General features: G+C 43.8%; 1 protein-coding gene across 1 annotated transcript; it reads right to left on the bottom strand.

The window, feature by feature from the left end:
- Positions 1 to 337: 337 nt before the first annotated feature.
- Positions 338 to 18,933, bottom strand: LOC117379233 (uncharacterized). The gene is made up of 7 exons (XM_033975912.2): positions 18,801 to 18,933; positions 18,287 to 18,316; positions 15,552 to 15,602; positions 13,353 to 14,000; positions 13,224 to 13,280; positions 11,735 to 12,877; positions 338 to 2,337 (listed from the first exon to the last, which is right to left on the bottom strand). The coding sequence occupies exons 2-7, from the start codon at positions 18,297 to 18,299 to the stop codon at positions 338 to 340; spliced, it is 3,912 nt and encodes a 1,303-aa protein (XP_033831803.2). The 5' UTR covers positions 18,300 to 18,316; positions 18,801 to 18,933.
- Between the last annotated feature and the right edge of the window lie 541 nt (positions 18,934 to 19,474).

Below are 19,474 nucleotides of genomic sequence, written 5' to 3'. Positions count from 1 at the left end.
TTTGTATTGTGAGTCGAGCGATGGTTTATAGACTATGAGATTATCTGTTATATAACTAAGTGGGGAAACTGAAAGGGAGAGGACTGAGCAAACAGGAACACTTCGTTAAAATTTGCAAATGAAGGTAGAGGTATGTTTTTGATGAGGGCACAACATTTAAAAGCTATGCATGACATGTATCTTCTAAAGTGAAAGTTGTGTGACACCAACAAATGGGCAATATTTACAATTCTTACTGGAATGTAGAGCTTTAACAACACAATAACAACACAAGACAAGTGTGGCAAAAAAAATACTAATAATAATGAATAAAAAGCACACATTGTAATGAACCACATTATGAAATGGAGCACCGTTGTTCAGGTAACATCTTCTTCTTTATGTCATGTATTTCCTGTTGATGTTTCATCATCAGCTGCTCCTCTTCCACTGAACTCCACTGAGATTTCTTCATCAACTCCTCCATCTCCTGCTGCTGTTTCTTCTCCAACTCTTCGATTTGTTTATTCTGCTGTTCCTCGTGTTTTCTCAAGAGCTTCTGTGTAAGTGTATTCATTTCTTCTGCATGCTTTTGCTCAAGTTCCTCCATTCTTTCCTCCATCTCTTGTTTTTGTTGTTTCCACATGTCATCCTTTAGCTGTCTCAGTTGTCCTTTGTATTCAGCATCCTCCAAATGACTAGTCTCTTGTCGATGTTTTGTCTTCAACATGTTAATTTCTTCTTCTGCTTTTTGTTTAAATTTCTCCTCAATGTCTTTCTTACATTTCATCAGTTCTTGTTCATGTTTTTTCTGGACCTCCCTGATTTTGTTGGTGTTTTTCTTCTTCTCCTTTAAAACCACAATGGTCAGATCAATCATCTCGTTCTTGTGTTTCTTGAGCTGTTCCTCCATGTCACTTTTCAGACTTGTCTCTTTGTGTGAAGCGAGTTGTTGAAAACTTTGATATTCATCTTGCCCTTGTTTAATTTCCTTTTTGAGATTTGTAACTTCCTGTAAGTGTTTGTCTATCAGAGCTGCAAAGTCTGTCTCCTTCTTGCGTTTGAAGTCGTTGAACTCTTCTGCCTTCTTGCGGGCCTCTTCCTCGTACGTCTTCTTCAGCTCCTCCACGTCTTTGTCATGTCTCTCCTGTAACTCCTTCCTCTTCTTCTCCTCTTGTTCACGTCTGTTTTGGTCTTCATCTTCTTTCTTAATTCTGTGTGTTTCCATTTTGTCCTTGTATTCCTGCTCTAGTTTCTCCAGTCTTGTGTGCTCTTTCTGTCGTCTTATTTCATCCTGTTTATATCGATTGTCCCACCATTGTCTCCTCTCCTCTTCCCAGGTGTCACGCTCCTTTCCCATTTGATCTTGTCTTTCTTGAAGTTTTTTGTCAAAATTCTTTTTATATTCCACCTCTAACTCTTGAAGCTGCTGTTCATACTCCTTTCTCCTAGCTCTGTCTTGCTCTTTCATCCCTCGTTTTTCTTCCTCTCTGTGGTTCTGCTCTTTTACTCTGATAGTACGCTCTTTTTTTATATTTGCCTTCAGTTTTTTGAGTTCATTGTCTCGTTCTTGAAGTACTTTTTTATTTTTATCCCTCTGTTCTTCCATTCTTTGTTGGATTTCTTGCATTTCCTGTTTAAATTTCTCCTCCATTTCTTCCATCTTTCTTTTCATCTCCTCTTCCTTTTCCTGTAGTAACCTCTGTGTCTCTTTCTGAATGGCTGCCTCAGCCTCCTGGAGCATTTCATTTGTATAACAGCCCCCACCATTAGCTCTCACATCATCAATCTTCTTTATCAGGTCCCTCACTTGGGCTGATTTTCTTTCTGCATTTTCTTCCCAATTATTAAACACATTGCATCTGTTCCCACAGTCAGAGATCAGCTTCTTACAAGAATCCTGACATTTATTTTTGATATAATCTTCTAACGATTCTCCAGTTCTTTTCAAGATATCTCCATGTGTGAACAGAACTATTGTGAACTTTTCTGCATCTTTGCCAAATACTTTCTTGATCAGATTCAGAGTTTCTTTCTCTTCAGGTGTGAATCTTCCAATTTCTAGCACCAACAGAAAGATGTGTGGTCCTGGAGCCAAGAGACTGATGCATTTGAGGATTTCGTCATTGACCTCATGATGAGACATGGTGCTGTCGAACAGGCCGGGAGTGTCCACCACCTCCACACGACGACCCTCCACCTGCCCCTGTGCTTTCAGACACAGTTTGGTCACAGACGTTTGGCTATGGTCAGATTTGAACTCTGGTCGTCCCAGGATGGCATTTCCAGAGGAGCTCTTTCCACTACCCGTCTTTCCTATCAGCACAATCCTCAGACTCTCTGCAGGCTGTGTGCCCCCTGCAAATGTGAAAAGAGGTTAACAAAACAAAATCTCCGAAAATGTTCTGTATGGTTTTAACTCTCAAATAGGTCCATGTACAAAGTATAACTGTGTTTTGCTTATTCCAGCTGAGAATGGAAATGCTCATCTAAAGCAATATTTGTTTATTTCATTTTTCAACTTGGAGAAACACACTTTCACAAAAGCCTAAATTCCTCATGGCAAGTGTCCAATGAATCTCACCACCCAGGCTGGAGACCAGGCACTGCAGAGAGCCAAACTGCATTTGCGGCTTACTCGCTTCGAGGAGGAGGGCCAGGCCCAGGTCTACAGGGGTACAAAAGGGTGGCGCTATGGTGCTTCATTCACTATTTGGACTGAACCAGACTGGCCACTGGTGGCTACTACTGCTATGCTGCTTAATGTAGGTATTTATTTTATTACAACATTCATGAGTTTATTCAGGAATCAGGAATTAAGATGGCTCCCCTCACACCTAATATAGTGCGATCAAGAGTGCATGCTGAACTCTTCCCCGTACCCACCCATCCCCCCCTCATCTTTCACCTGGTCCCTCACCCAAACTCCCCCCTGCTCACCCTTCCCTGCCCTCCCCCTGTTATCACCAAGAGCTAGGACACACAGGGCCTCTGCTGTTCCAGGACATACAGTCCTGATAAATATAATATCATGCTGAGGCCCTGTGATGGAGCTGTATCTACAGTTACACCACGTAGACTGATTAACAGACAGTTAGACTGCCCAATCATCTAGTTCTCATTCCCGGTAAGAAGATAACATCCAGTCCTACTGAAACTAATCGGAAAGTTCAGCTCACTGTCAGATCTTTATGTAACAAGTCATTTTTAATAAATTTTATTTCTTCTTTTAATATTGATTTTATGGCTTGACAAAAACACAGGTAATACAATTCTAGTGGAATCAACTCCACCCAACTTCAAATTTGAATGTGAAACACGAGTAAACAAAAAGGGTGGGGGTGTGTGTGCATTTTTTAATATTAATTATTTAGTTACTCACAGGTTGTCATTTGGGGTGTTTTCATCTTTTGAGTATGTTTCTTTTAAAATGGAGCTAAAACAATCACCCTCCATAGTCTACTTAGTTGTGTAAGTTTTGTTGATGATTTTACTGAGATGGTTTCAGACTGGTTCACCCAAAGGACAAAACCCCAAGCCACAAACAAAGTAATGTAGTCTACTCCATTCAGTGTAGTGAAGAGTGAAGTGAGCGTTACATTGGAGAAACTAAACAGCTGCTCCATAAGAGGATGTACTAACACCGGCGTGAGAGCAGCTCAGGACCCCAGTCTGTTGTGCATCTCCATCTCAAAGACACTAACCACTCCTCTGAAGATAGTGAAGTTCAGATCTTAGCCAGAGAAAAGAAATGGTTTGAGAGGAGTTAAAGAAGCTATTTTTTGTTAGGAAAGACACTCTTTCCTTAAACAGGATGGAGGCCTGAGACATAAACTCTCACCCAGCTACAACACCATCTTCAGACCCAGAACAATGAGAACAATAACAGGGTGGTTAAAGGCTGAATAGGGTAGTTCCACCTGAAACTGGACAATAGCTGTTTACAGTTTCAGTGTAGTTAGCCCCTCCCCTCAGACAGATATAAGGCAGTGGCCACCAGCAATCTGACCAGAACTGAAGAAGCGGCTTGGATGAGCAGTGAAACGTCTTCACTCCTACAACGATTTGTCCAGTTGACAGATTTAACTTTGCCTTTTGCTATGGATCACACCTGGACGACACAGGGTTTACACAGCTAAAGAGCTCAGTTCTGTCCTTTGGTCTGACTCAGCAGGTCAGTGAGCCCACCCACAACAAAGAGCACACTCTGGACCTGCTCATCACAAAAGGAGTAAATATTTAAAATGTCAATGTGGTGGACGTTGCTCTGTCTCATCATTTCTGTATCTTTTTTGACCTGTCTGTTATTCCTAAACCAGTGGCTGTTCCTGCAGTTGTTCAAAGGAGACATATAAATTATAACACAGGTGCAGATGATACACTTTGAAAATGCCTCATGTTCTAATGTTGATTTGTCAAACTCTGTAACTTCAAGTGTTTTGAATGTTCAATTCCATGATGCAAAACTGTCCAAGAGATTGTCACCAGTCTGAGTTCATCTACATGCTGCCTCGATGTGTTACCCACTAAAGTTCTAAAGTATGTTTGCTGTCACCACTCACTTGCATAGTTAATATGTTGAAGGGTATGCTAAGTAATAAAGCTTCTTAGTTGCACCACATATACATATATCAAAATATTGAATGCATATTAGTTTGAATAAAGCTTTTTAGGTACATTACATATACATATATATCATTTTTATACTGAATTCATATATCCTTTGAATATTGTATCCTTTTGAAGATTGTTTAACAAGCATGATGTTTGTTCTAAACTTTGAGCACTGGTTTGATAATGTAACACTGGAAATATTCAGTCACTAATGTCGTATCCTTTTGAAGTATGCCTAATGAGCACTATACCCTGACACTGTAACTATTCATTCCTTACACCAGTCCTCCTTTAAAGCCAACATTGTGTGTTCTGAATTATGGGAAATTCAAAAGGGGGGCTCTGCAGGATACTCCCTTTCAGAGATAGGACCGAGGAGGAGGCTCAAGGCCGAAAAACAGACCGGTGCCTCCCGGAGAGGTGAACAAGGCCGGAAGGAGGAACCAAGGCGTCAACCTGCTCAACATAATATTTGCATATTCATGTTGCATGATACATTTTTCTGTTTTGGGGCCAGGGAAAGGTAGACAGACCGCCTGCTGCATATACGAGGGATAGATATTTTGACCCCGGGTACTGTATTAGATTGTAACTGTCAGGGAAATAAACTTTTGAGATTTGAACCGATCACATCCAGTCGTCATTTTGATAGAACACGCCTAACAATGTCACTTCAATCTGGAACATTCCCAAGAACTTTGAAAACTGCTGTAATCAAGCCTGTCCTAAAGAACAGCAGTCTTGATGCCACAATATTGAACAATTACAGACCAATTTCAAATCTGCCGTTTTTAGGCAAAGTCCTTGAAAAAGTTGTTTAATTCTCCAAATGAACAACTCCTTCGATGTTTTCCTGTCAGGTTTTAGATCCACCACAGCACTGAGACTGTTCTTATCAAGGTGACAAATGACATCCACCTGAACACTGATGCAGGCAAAGTCTCAGTCTTGATCCTGTTAAATCTGAGTGCTGCCTTTGACACTGTTGATCATGGGATCCTCTTACAGAGACTGGAGGACTTGGTGGGCTTCTCTGGTACGGCACTAAACTGGTTCAAGTCCTGTTTAGAAAACAGAGAGTACTTTGTTGAAATTGGAAAATGTGTCTCAGATAAAATTTCTCTGACCTGTGGGGTGCCCCAGGAGTCAATCCTGGGACACCCTACATGCTGCCATTAGGCCAGTTAATACACAGCAATAATGTGTCCTACCACAACTCTGCAGATGACACTCAGATCTATGTCTCACTGGCATCAGGTGAATATGGACCAGTGGATTCACTCTGCCACTGCATCCAACAGATCAGTGTGTGGATGCAAAACAACTTGCTTCAGCTAAACTCAGACAAGATCGAAGTCATAGTCTTTGGCCACAGAAACATAGAGAAAGTGTTAGCAGTCACGTCCAGTCTCTCTTTCTAAAACAGTGGTTCTTAACCTGGGTTCAATCGAACCCTAGGGGTTCGGTGAGTCAGTCCCAGGGGTTCGGCGGAGGTCAAGGCACGCACCAGACTCATATGATTTGAGGACTGCGAGCGTCTCCAAATGCAAGCGTCTCCAGATGCTGGCCGTGTCCCAATTCGACAAATGCACCCTTTGCTGTGCTTATCGAACACTGTTCCCTCCAAGCTGCGCGCTTGCGCAATTGCACACTGCTGACACGGTCTCCACGCACAGAAAATGTGGCCGACGTGGAGTGAAAACTCACTAATGATTGTAAGTGCTGTTTAACCCCTTAACGTTCCGACGGCCCGCCCTCGGGCAAAGATCCGCACATAAAATTACACGCGCATAATTGCATAATTTTAAGCACTGGTTTGCTGCAGTTTTGCATTTTAAACATGACAAAAAGGACAAAACAAAGGAAGTACGCAACCGAGGACACTTTGTACAAGTTAAACTAGAGGCATCTTGGACCTGGAGCAGTTTGTGGAACCAAGTGAAGATCTCATGATGGACTCAGGAGCAGAGGACCTTATGATTTGATGGACTGGATGCTCTTCCTGATCGGTAAGCGTGATTTATTCTGCTATTGACTTAATTGTGGGTCAAATGTATATTATGTGTAATCATTAGCACCACCAATCATCACGCACACACCACTTGGGTGAAGTGTCTTGCCTAAGGACACAATGACAGAAGTTGGTCCGAGCGGGACTTGATCCTCCAACCTCTGTCACAGAATGACTGTCACACTGTCACATGTACAGTGTATTTTTAGTTTCCAGTGTGTGTTTGTTTACATTTTGAAGTGTGTGTGTTTGTTTATTCACTGTTTGCAGTGTGTAGTTTGTAAATATATATTTATTTAGCAAAAGTTTCACACAATGGCTTATACTCATAATACAAAATACAACAAAAATGTTAAGTGTGTTTTCAACATTGGAGTTTACAGTTGTCTTGGTTTGGTTGAAGCTCATGTTTTGCCATAGTTAAAATGAAATATTTATACTTCCAATAGCATTAACATACTACACAGGTCATGAGCAAGATTTTTGTCATTTTCATTGTATAAGTGGCTAAATCACTTAATTAAAAGTCTTATAACAGAAATGTAAATGCGGTAATTTGATTCTTTTAATAAGCCATTTAACTTGGATGGATGCGATGCAGCATGACCACAGTGCGCACGTCTGATGTTGCTCACACTGGTCCATGGGATGCTCAGGGAGTTTGTGTGTTTGCTCAGACTCGTGAAAAATTAGAGGGAACATTGCTATCGAAGTACCCGCCCGACTTAAATGAGCCGTTTGAACGGCATAAAAACAAAACAACATAAAAACGAAGAAAAGGAACAGAGTTTGCTGTGAAAATGACATGAGAGTGGCACTTGCCAAGGTGAAGCCACGTGTTTCTGAACTGGTCTCTCAAAGGCAACAGCAGAAGTCACACTGATTTGCAGTAAATATTCATTATTATTGTAGCCTGATGGGTGTGTGTTAAAATGTTAAAAATAATAAATAGCATAAATAGAATAAGTTCATTATTGGAATACATAATACAATGCAAAATTTAAAAAAATATTTCAGTGTGGTAGTATTAAAAAAGGTCATGTCTTTGTAAAAAGGTGTGTATGTAATTTGTTGTGAGTTCATGCATTGTACTGGTTTTATTCTTTGAACACAGTGATGTTAATGCACAGTTTATTTTGTGCACCAGTAAAACATACATGTGTCTTCAATTTGAAAAAAAAAAATTTTTATTTTTCAATAAAGAAGGGTTGACTGTGCATAAGAAACTGGTGGGGTTCAGTACCTCCAACAAGGTTAAGAACCACTGTTCTAAAACCTTCAAATCAGGCTAGAAATCTAGGGGTAATAATGGACTCAGACTTGAATTTTGGATTATGGCCATGTTAGGCCACCCCCAGGTAAAAATGGTTAATCTTGTGATGATATTGATTTTGGCTGGTGATATTGAGGTAAATCCTGGGCCTTTTCTGAACCTGGATGGGATACAGGCGGCGTTTACTCACCACGGCGACGTGCTCGGACAGCACGAGCAAACCATCCGGACCCTGCTGGAGCACAATCAGTCTCTTGTGCAGCGGGTGGCGCAGCTGGAGAACAAGGTCACCACGCTGCTCGCGCACCTGCCCTCTACCGCCGCTGCCGTGGGATCTGTTCCACCGTCCTGTCCTCCGGAGTCTAGGAGCACCGATCCGGAACCGTATGCGGGGCAGCCGGACCTCTGCCGGGGCTTCTTGTTTCAGTGCCGCTCCATGTTCCAGCAGCGCCCAGCCCGTTTCCCCACCGATGCGGCCAAGACACGCTACGTCTGTGGGTTGCTCCAGGGAAGGGCGCTCCAATGGGCGGAGGCTAGATTCGCCAGATCCGCTTTAGACAGTACGGACTTCGAGACTTTTTAAAATGAGTTTAAGCTAGTTTTTAGTCACCCCCACTATCGTGCGGATGCCGCCTCCCGCCTGCTAGACATTACTCAGGGCTCCAGGTCTGTGGCGGAGTTTACCGTGGAGTTTTGGACGCTAGCAACCGAGGTGGACTGGTCCGACAGCGCACTTAAAGCTGTTTTCGCTAAGGGACTAAGCGACACTCTCAACGATGAGTTGGCTTCACGGGACGAGCCCTTGGACCTCAGGGCTTTGGTCACACTAGCTAACCGAATAGACAATCGACTACAGGAGCGTCGGCGGCAGGCTCGTCACTCCCCCGTTCGGCCCGTGGGTCGCCCCCCGTCGCCGGCTGCGAAAGCGAGATGTCACTCGCCAACTTGGACCGTGACACGCTGCGCAGCACCGCCCCCAGAGGGACCCCCCGACCCGGAATCCTTGTTTCCACCAGCCCACCAGTTAGAGGACAGTATGCAGATGGGCCGGAGAGAGGGACGTCATCTGCCAGTCCAGCCCAAGATGCGCCTTTCTACCCTTCCCCCGGAGGAGCCCATGCAACTGGGTCTCACATGTCTGTCGGCCGAGGAGCGTCAACGGCGGCGCCGCCTAGCGGGGGCGTGCTTCTATTGTGGTGGATTAGGACATTTTGTGGCCACCTGTCCGGTACGGCCTAAGAGGAGGCACCAAACGGTGGCCCTGGGAGGGCTGGTGTTACAACCCCGTATCCCAGAGAAGGACACTAGGGCCTACGTCCCCACGTGCCAGGATTGTGCCCGGGGTAAGGCCTCCCACTTGCCGTCCACTCCCGACCTGTCCACGCCCGACCCGCCCTCCCCTGCTCAGGACCCTTGCTGCTCCGCTGGACACTACCTTCCGTCCAGGGACTGCCGTGGGTTCCACCAGTGACATTGTTCCCTCCGTCCGGTCCCCCTCCTCCCACCCGTATCTGTCTTTTGGGCCACCAGGAGGTGTCCCTTAGGGGGGGGTACTGTCATGATTCCTGTTCTGCTCTCCCTGCGCCCTCGTCTTCCCCCTCCCTCACCTGTCTGTCTCCGGAGCTGGGCGGAATCCGGACTCCTCCCGCGCGCACCTGCTCCCCATCAGCGCAATCAACACCACCTGCCGCGGATAAGAGGGGTCTGGACGAGTCACTCGGCACCGGAACGTCCGCGTACTCACGTGAATATGCTCTTGGCTTTACACTGCTTCAGATCTGTGTCTGCTCTTGCTTATCGGAACCTTGTTACTCTCCTCCAGGAATCCGCCGGGAACCAGCTCCGGACCTCCCCTGCTTATGCACCTCAGCCCTGGTAGGATCCTGTCTCGCCCCGCTCCCCGTACACCTCGGTCCCTCTACGTCCACGACTCTGCACCTACGCTCCCCAGCTTCTATGGTTTTTGGACTCTTGCCTTGTTTTAAGATTATGGACTATACAACGAACTATTACCCTTGTGATCACGATTGTTGTGAATAAAGACGTTGTTAAACCTTTGCGAGTCTGCAACTTTGGTCCTTACGTCACGCTGGTTACGACAGTATCATCAGTATCAAGGCAAGCAATCTTTGTTTACATCAGGCAGCTTCCTTAGTCAAAGTGTGTTTCTCCAAAATTAAATAAGGGAATACTCCTTATGACGAGAATTTCCTTGCTCAACTGAATAAACAAACATGAATTTTAATTTGTACATGGACCCAAATATAACCTACTGCAACATTTAAATATATAACACTATATTCTCCTCATGGGCTAAACACAGCTATGGTGTTTATATTTGTAAGCTTGGGAAATGGAAGCATATACACTCACCTAAAGGATTATTAGGAACACCATACTAATACAGTGTTTGACCCCCTTTCGCCTTCAGAACTGCCTTAATTCTACATGGCATTGATTCAACAAGGTGCTGAAAGCATTATTTAGAAATGTTGGCCCATATTAATAGGAGCATCTTGCAGTTGATGGAGATTTGTGGGATGCACATCCAGGGCACGAAGCTCCTGTTCCACCACATCCCAAAGAACTCATTATCATGTTAAAGAAACCAATTTGAAATGATTCGAGCTTTATGACATGGTGGATTATCCTGCTGGAAGTAGCCATCAGAGGATGGGTACATGGTGGTCATGAAGGGATAGACATGGTCAGAAATAATGTTCAGGTAGCCCGTGGCATTTAAACAATGCCCATTTGGCACTAAGGGAGCTAAAGTGTGCCAAGAAAACATCCCCCACACCATTACACCACCACCACCAGCCTGCACAGTGGTAACAAGGCATGATGGATCCATGTTCTCATTCTGTTTACGCCAAATTCTGGCTCTACCATTTGAATGTCTCAACAGAAATCGACACTCATCAGACCAGGCAACATTTTTCCAGTCTTCAACTGTCCAATTTTGGTGAGCTTGTGCAAATTGTAGCCTCTTTTTCCTATTTGTAGTGGAGATGAGTGGTACCCAGTGGGGTCTTCTGCTGTTGTAGCCCATCCGCCTCAAGGTTGTGGCTTCACAAATGCTTTGCTGCATTCCTCGGTTATAACGAGTGGTTATTTCAGTCAACGTTGCTCTTCTATCAGCTTGAATCACTCGGCCCATTCTCCTCTGACCTCTAGCATCAACAAGGCATTTTCGCCCCCACAGGACTGCCTCATACTGGATGTTTTTCCCTTTTCACACCATTCTTTGTAAACCCTAGAAATGGTTGTGCGTGAAAATCCCAGTAACTGAGCAGATTGTGAAATACTCAGACTGGCACCAACAACCATGCCATGCTCAAAATTGCTTAAATCACCTTTCTTTCCCATTCTGACATTCAGTTTGGAGTTCAGGAGATTGTCTTGACCAGGACCACACCCCTAAATGCATTGAAGCAACTGCCATGTGATTGGTTAATTAGATAATTGCATTAAGGAGAAATTGAACAGGTGTTCCTAATAATCCTTTAGGTGAGTGTATGTTCACACAGCTCCATGTTTAAAATATATTTTTGAAAGTAAATCCATAACCCTGTCTAGGTCTACAGTGAAAATAACTAACTTAATAGCCTTGTCTTTACCATCAGGATTAACTGACTATCGCACAGGTGAGGAGTAAAATAAATAAGCACCAATGGACAGTCTTTCTGAACCTGGGCTCCTTCAAAAGATACATAACTGCCCCAGCAATATGTTGGGCTGGTGGTAACTGCACAAACACAACATTAAACACATGCTCTATATGTATTTTGAATGGAATACACACTTACGCACATCGTGCTGCTTTTTTATCTATATATTTGATGAATAATACATACCTGAGGCTGGTCTTGTTCCTGTTGAAGGGAAGTTGCTCTGTAGAGCTGTGATCTTCTCTATTTGTGTCTGCACAAATATTTGTTTGGTGTAACTCTGGGGCACATTCCTGTCCTTTGTTAAGGTTTGCACTTTATTTAAGATTTGTGGGACTTGCTGCTGGTCTTTAATGTTGAAGATGAGATTTCTTCCACCACAGCTTTGGCACAGCTCCTTCAGGTCTTTGTTCTGACTCACAAAGTCAGTGTAAGCTGGGGCTGAAGGATCTGACTCCACAGTGAAGAGAACTATGGTGAAGGCATCTACACGAGGTCCCAGAATGTTCTTAAGGATCTTAAACTCTGCCTTGTCTTCATCAGTGAGAGGGTTCAAAGGTAGAACCAGGACAAAGGCATGGACACCATCAGGATCACACAGAGTAATGCTGTTACAGCACTGCTCCATCGCTGTCTGAGCAGAACTACCACAGAGAGACGGCATCTCCACTATGGACAGACACAGTCCAGGCAGCTCTCCCTGACGTTTGATGCATTCAGATGAGCTCTTCTCTTCAGATGTTTTCTGTCCTAAAATCACATCTGCTACAGAAGTCTTCCCTGCTCCTTTTCTCCCACAAAGAACTATGTTTAGGGATATTTTTAAGTCGTCACTAACAGTAACAAAGGATCCTTGGTTAGTTTGAACCATCTTCTCAATTTCATTCATCAAACCACTGTGGTTTTCTTCTGGCATTTGATAGAATCTTGCTTCACAATCAGTAAGAAGTTTGCTAACAGTAGCTGTCATCTGCTCATGATGTGTAAAGATGAGAATGGAGTGTTTAAAAGCATTTGGACCCAACATTGTCAGGATGAACTTGAGTGTTTGTCTGTTGTCTTCAGTGAAATTGGAGGGCTTCACCAGCAGCAGTAGAACATTTGGTCCTGGACGACACTCAGACACACATGACTTTATTTCTCGTCTCACTTGTTGCACAGACAAACTGAAGAGGTCTGCAGTTTTCACTACAGTGAGCCGCTTTCCTCTCCATTCCCCATTGTCCACTTTTGGACTACTCTTATTTGACTTGGCTTCAATGATAAACTGACTTAAAACTTTCTTCTTGTCATCACTTTTTCCAAGCAGGAGGATACGAAGTTCCAAATCTGTGGAAGAAAAACATTTTAATGCTCTTGGTAACTAATTACAGTGATGTACATTATGATAGTTGTTGACTTTGTGTGAATATGTATTTTCTAACAACATTCATGAGTTGAAGTTTGGAGCTGTGTGTGATGCTCCTGTCCAACATGAGAGTAGGTAAACTCCATGTGAGTATGACAGGAGAGGGGTTGTGTTTCCTATATATAATTAGGGATAATATTGCAATAGAGTAAAATGTAATTGAGATCCTTGGTAAAAAAAAAATAAATAAAAATGAACACACATAATTATTACATATTAAAATATCTTTTATAGACCATTAATAATAAATAATATTTTTGTACTTACTAGTATCATGGCTTGTTTCTGGGACTTCGACTTTTGTTGGGTCTCGTCCTGTCAGTCCTAAAAGAAAAGAACATTTAAAACAGTGACATTAAACATAAACCTATGATTGTGTCTAGTTTCTTCACGTACCGGCATTCAGAACCTCTACCATAATTCTGCCCTTTGCCTCTTGTCTCGTGGTGTGAAGAGGAGCTGAGGGATCTTCAAATACTTCATAGATCAAATTATAGCCCTTATTCTCTTTGACAATCTGGCCCAGTCGTGAAAACAGCTCTGCAAGTTGAAATTTCTTAACTTCTTCTTCCTCATCAGTTAAGTTCTTTATCCACATATACCTGTATCTGCATTTCTTGATCATTTTTCCTAAGGGTGAGTTATTTGTGTACATGCTCCTTTCTTCTCTGTCTGTGGAGATGAGCACCATTGAATGTTCAAACGAGTTTTCACTGAACGTCTCTAGCACTTTCTGGAGCATATCCTGCTGCTGTGAGGTGAAGTTTTCAGGCTGAAGGACCAGGAGGAGCACATGGGGCCCAGGGTCTGAGGCATCTGCAAACTCTTGTATGTTTTGTTTCAGCTCCTCTTCAGTGAAGTCACGGTGGAGAAGGTCTGGTGTGTTGATGACTGTTATTTTTTTGTTCCCCACTGGAGCATCGACTTTTGTTGAGTGTTTTGACTCTGTGCTATCATTGAACGTGTCTTTTCTAAGTAAGAGACTCTCCACCAAACACCTCTGTGTCCAGGAGTTCCCCAGAAGAACCACCCTCAGCTCAGACACTGAAAGAAAGCAAATATTATTAAAATGTTTCTTCATCCTTCATATGGAGATCATTCTATGGAGTTGATGTCACTTCTGGGTCCAACTGGCAACTTCACAGATGATTTCTAGATTTGTTTTCTTTCTTTTTTTTGTCATTTTGCCACATCAGAAATAACATCACACTTAACAACTCTATTATCGTGCAGAGGTACCAAAAGTGAGAGTTAATAATGTCACTTTAAATATATATTATGTCACTATAGTTTTTTTTTTAATTTTTGCTTCATTTTATTTATTTATTTTAAATACAGTAGTTTAAATTGAGGTTAAATATAATGTAACCAAATTATTAACAGTTGTGACTTATGGAAAGTTTGTGTATCTCTAGGTTGTGATTGTTCCATATTTTTTTCTATATTCTATATAATAATTCATACAGATGTTTGTTTTATAGGTTAAAAACATGTGAGTTTTGGGAGTTATTTGGAAATTGCATATTCATAAATATATTACTGTGGTAGATTAAACTGAAATACCCAGAGTTGTCTGAAGAGGCATGAGACTGGAGTTCTAACCCAGAAGAAGCTCATTCACCATCAGTACAAGAACCTTCAAGACTTTGTGATAGTATTGTCCAGTCAAGTTTAGTGTTTCCAGAGAATATTATACTTATAATAACATAGGCCAAGATAAACACTGAGCTGGCAGTAAGTGACTTTGGTACAGAACAGCAGTGTTTTTTCTTTATCAAATGTGTTAAGATAAAATAACTAATGTAGATTTTAGGGGTCAGTTGTTATGAGTTGACAAATGACAGGTGTCCTGGTAAAAGATGTTATGTCAGTTTGTCCCAGGGCAGCTGTGGCTACAACAGTAGCTTACCACCACTGTATGAAATTAATGAATAATGCTCTGTAAAGTGCTTTGTGTGTCATGAAAGGCACCATATAAATCCAATAATTAAAGTAAGAACTGATACCAGCTTCTGTTTGAGACTGTGATATGTTCTGTGTTTCTAGTTTTGCAGAGAGTTCATTAAACTGTTTTTGTATTTTTGTGGTAAAGTACAGTGGTTTTCAACCTGGGGGACAGGACGCCTGTGTTCCCAGAGTTTTGTCTGATCAGAGGATCATGTCCTCAAGGCCATGATTTGTGCTAATTAAATCATAAAAATTTCCCCAAAATGATTGGACAATTGGTGTGGGAACATTAACGCCACAATTGTTATTTATTTGTAATAAATAAAACGCTTTTTAGTTATCTTTTGATCATGTGTATTTGGTCTAGATGCAGATGATGGATCCATCTTGTTTCCAAAACTAGATCAGCTTCTTATTTTTACTTATTTATCTCCATGGACACAAGTGAGTGGAGTGACGGCCATCAGAAAAATTTTATCTAGATGAAGTCACAAGTCAAAAGACACAAGTGCAGCAGTGAATCGTGTTGATGATATTACACAAGGACCAGTGGACAGGCTGTGACGTCGGCTCAATGTGATGAACATGTGAATTTACTGAACGATACAAGATCAGATGCTGAGGAATAAACCTAAATGTTTAACTCACTGTCTGGTGGAATGAACTCATAGCTCCAGCTGCGGGTCAAGGGTGAGACTTCTGCAAATTAGAGAAATTATTCAATCACTTTATTCCCAAAGAGCTGTGAAGAATGTGATTGGCTGAAAGACGAAGGCACCTGCTGAAAGTTAATATGTACAGGAATTATAGACTACAAAGAAATACCTAGTAATTTAATAATATTTTGTAGAAATTAAATGATCTATTACTTTAAAAGCATAATAACTTTAACAACATTTATTCCAAAAGTATATGTCAACTGTCCTGTTTGCTCACACTTTTTCACTGTAAACTTTCATATAATCATTTCTCACATTTCACAATCTCATACCTTCAAAACCTATATTTTTTCATTCCGCACATAGTATGTATGTATGTATGTATGAGGTAAAATGTAAGTTAGGCTGTAACATGGCCATCCATCCATTTTCTTCCGCTTATCCGGGGCCGGGTCGCGGGGGCAGCAGTCTAAGCAGGGACTCCCAGGCTTCCCTCACCCCGGACACGTCCTCCATCTCCTCCAGTGGGACCCCAAGGCGTTTCCAGGCCAGCCGAGAGACATAGTCCCTCCAGCGTGTCCTGGGTCTTCCCCGGGGCCTCCTCCCGGGGGGACTTGCCCAGAACACCTCCCTAGGGAGGCGCCCAGGAGGCATCTTGAGCAGATGCCCGAGCCATCTCAACTGCTCATCTCGACGTGTAGGAGCAGTGGCTATACTCCGAGCTCCTCCTGTGTGACTGAGCTCCTCACCCTATCCCTAAGGGTGCGCCCGGCCACCCTACGGAAGAAACCCATTTCGGCCGCTTGTATCCGCGATCTTGTCCTTTCGGTCATTACCCAGAGCTCATGACCATAGGTGAGGGTAGGAACGTAGATTGACCGGTAAATCGAGAGCTTTGCCTTTTGACTCAGCTCCTTCTTTACCACAACGGACCGATACAGCGACCGCATCACTGCAGACGCAGCACTGATCCGCCTGTCAATCTCCCGCTCCATCCTTCCCTCACTCGTGAACAAGACCCCGAGATACTTGAACTCCTCCACTTGAGGCAGAGTCTCACCACCCGGAGAGGGCAAACCACCTTTTTCCGGTCGAGAACCATGGCCTCGGATTTGGAGGAGCTGATTCTCATCCCAGCTGCTTCACACTCGGCTGCAAACCGCCCCAGTGCCTGCTGCAGGTCCTGGCTCGAAGAAGCCATCAGGACAACATCATCTGCAAACAGCAGAGATGAAATCCTGTGGTTCCCAAACCAGGCCCCCTCCGGCCCCTGGCTGCGCCTAGAAATTCTGTCCATAAATATAATGAACAGAACCGGTGACAAAGGGCAGCCCTGGCGGAGTCCAACATGCACCGGGAACAGGTCTGACTTTCTGCCGACAATGCACACAGCTCCCGCTCCGGTCATACAGGGACCGGACAGCCCTTAGCAAAGGGCCCTGAAACCCATACTCCCAGAGCACCCCCCAAAGGACACCACGAGGGACACGGTCGAATGCCTTCTCCAGATCCACAAAACACATGTGGACTTGTTGGGCATACTCCCATGAGCCCTCAAGGACCCGATGGAGAGTATAGAGCTGGTCCAGTGTTCCGCGACCAGGACGAAAACCACACTGCTCCTCCTGAATCCGAGGTTCGACTATCGGTCGGATTCTCCTCTCCAGTACCCTGGAATAGACCTTACCGGGAAGGCTGAGGAGTGTGATTCCCCTATAACTGGAACACACCCTCTGGTCCCCCTTCTTATACAGAGGGACCACCACCCCGGTCTGCCATTCCACAGGTACTGTCCCCGACCACCATGTGATTTTGCAGAGACGTGTCAGCCAAGACAGCCTCACAACATCCTGAGATTTCAGATACTCAGGACGGATCTCATCCACCCCCGGAGCCTTGCCACCAAGGAGCTTGCCAACAACCTCGGTGACTTCAGCCAGGGTGATGGACGAGTTCGCCTCCAGGTCCCCAGTCTCTCCTTCCTCCTCGGAAGACATGACGGGGGGGATTGAGGAGATCCTCAAAGTATTCCTTCCACCACCCGACAACATCCCCAGTCGAGGTCAGCAGCACTGTAAACAGTGTTGGTGAAGCACTGCTTCCCTCTCATGAGGCGTCGGACGGTTTGCCGGAATCTCTTTAAGGCCATCCGATAGTCCTCCTCCGTGCATGAACTATATCTAGTCGGTAACGCTCAACCTCCCGCACAAGCTCAGGCCCCCCCCTCCCAGCGAGGTAACATTCCATGTCCCCTGCCCCTCATGACTCCTCCCGCAGGTGGTGGGTCCACGGGAGGACGGTCTCACGTCGTTCCTTCGGGCTGGGCCCGGCCGGGTCACGTGGGGAAAGGCCCGGCCACCAGGCGCTCGCTGCCGAGCACCCACCCCAGCCTTGGCTCCAGGGTGGGGCCCTGGTAACTGGCCTTTTTGTTTCTCTCTGCATGAGGCTTCTAAACCGCTCTCAGTCAGACCCGTCTCTCAGGACCTGTTTGCTATGGGTGACCCTACCAGGGGCATGAAGCTCCCGACAACATAGCTCCCAGGATCATTCGGGTGCTCTAACCCCTCCACCACCTTAAGGTGGCGGTTCGGGGTGGGGTGTAACGGTGCATGGATAAAAAAAACCCAAAAAAACCCCACTTAACTTAATACACATGTGCACTCTACTTTAAATACTGCGAGGGAAACATGATAAAGACATCTTTAGTCCTTCATGAAAACTCACCTTCTGATGCCATGGTTTCACATCTGGGACCTAATTATGAAAAAATAAAAAAATTAGCATGTTTTTTCTTTTACTTTTTTTTTTTTTTTACGTAGAACAATGTTAAAGTAAATGTAAAAAAAAAAAAAGGTCCACGGACAGTGTAGACTAAGGATCCATTGAAAGTGCAGATCTTCCTTCTTGTAGATCATTAGTCTACTTCCACTAAACGAAATTTAGTAAACCTACTCAAAACTGCATTTGTTTCATAAATATATTTCTTTGTTTGTTGTGTAGACTACTTATTTTTAACATTCAAGTGAGAAATATGTGACTACTAGTTTAAAAATGGACAAGGCTCACAAACAGCGGAAACCTGCACAAAACACCCACTGAAACGCCTTTGTCATTTTAGACCTTTGTTTTTCACAAATAATTAACAGTAAGTTTGGTAAATTTGTAGAATATAATATAAAAGACTAGTCCTAAACATAGAATAAACAATATTTTGTGCTGTAGAAATAATCTTACTTACTTTAGGTTGTCTTAGGAGAAATAAAGTTGACAGGCTATAGCCCTGTGTAGTGTGTCCTCGTAGTGTGTCCTCCCCTGTGATTTTGTTGTTCCGCCGATCCTCAACGATATATGAATTAAATGTTATAAAGGTCAGGGTGACAGAGAAGCGGCCAGTTGAAGGGCTGCAGAGGCGCATGTGGTTAGTAGCTGCCGCGTGGCGCAAACAAACAGAATTGGTTGAAAAACAGCAGAAAGAGCTACAGGCAAAGTCTGATGAACTCGCCGGAGTTCATGGAGACAGAGCATTTGCGCAGGAACGGTATGTAAACATTGCCAAACGCTCTGTTCTGCATGCAGAGAGTTTTTAAATGAGTGGGGGAGAAAGTTGTAGATTTTTTATTTTACAGAGCTGTTCCTTTAATAATACTGAAAGAGTGAGAGCTGTGTGAGTGTGTGTGAGAGGGCTGTAGTGTTTCTGCTCTGTGTGCTGGACAGAGGAGGAAGCAGAGACACTGGGCCTGACCTCAGCCAGACCAGAACATTATTTTAATAGATCCATGGTCCAGACCAACCTCCTGAAAACACGACTCCAGGTGTGGATAGAGCCACAGCAAAACACAACCTCATGTTCCAATGCAGTTTGTATAAAAAGTTATTAAATTGTTATCAACTAAATACTCATGTCCACCCCAA

This window comes from Periophthalmus magnuspinnatus, chromosome 12, assembly GCF_009829125.3.
Source record: "Periophthalmus magnuspinnatus isolate fPerMag1 chromosome 12, fPerMag1.2.pri, whole genome shotgun sequence".
NCBI lineage: Eukaryota > Metazoa > Chordata > Actinopteri > Gobiiformes > Gobiidae > Periophthalmus > Periophthalmus magnuspinnatus.
This window is presented reverse-complemented; position numbering and strand designations above follow the sequence as displayed.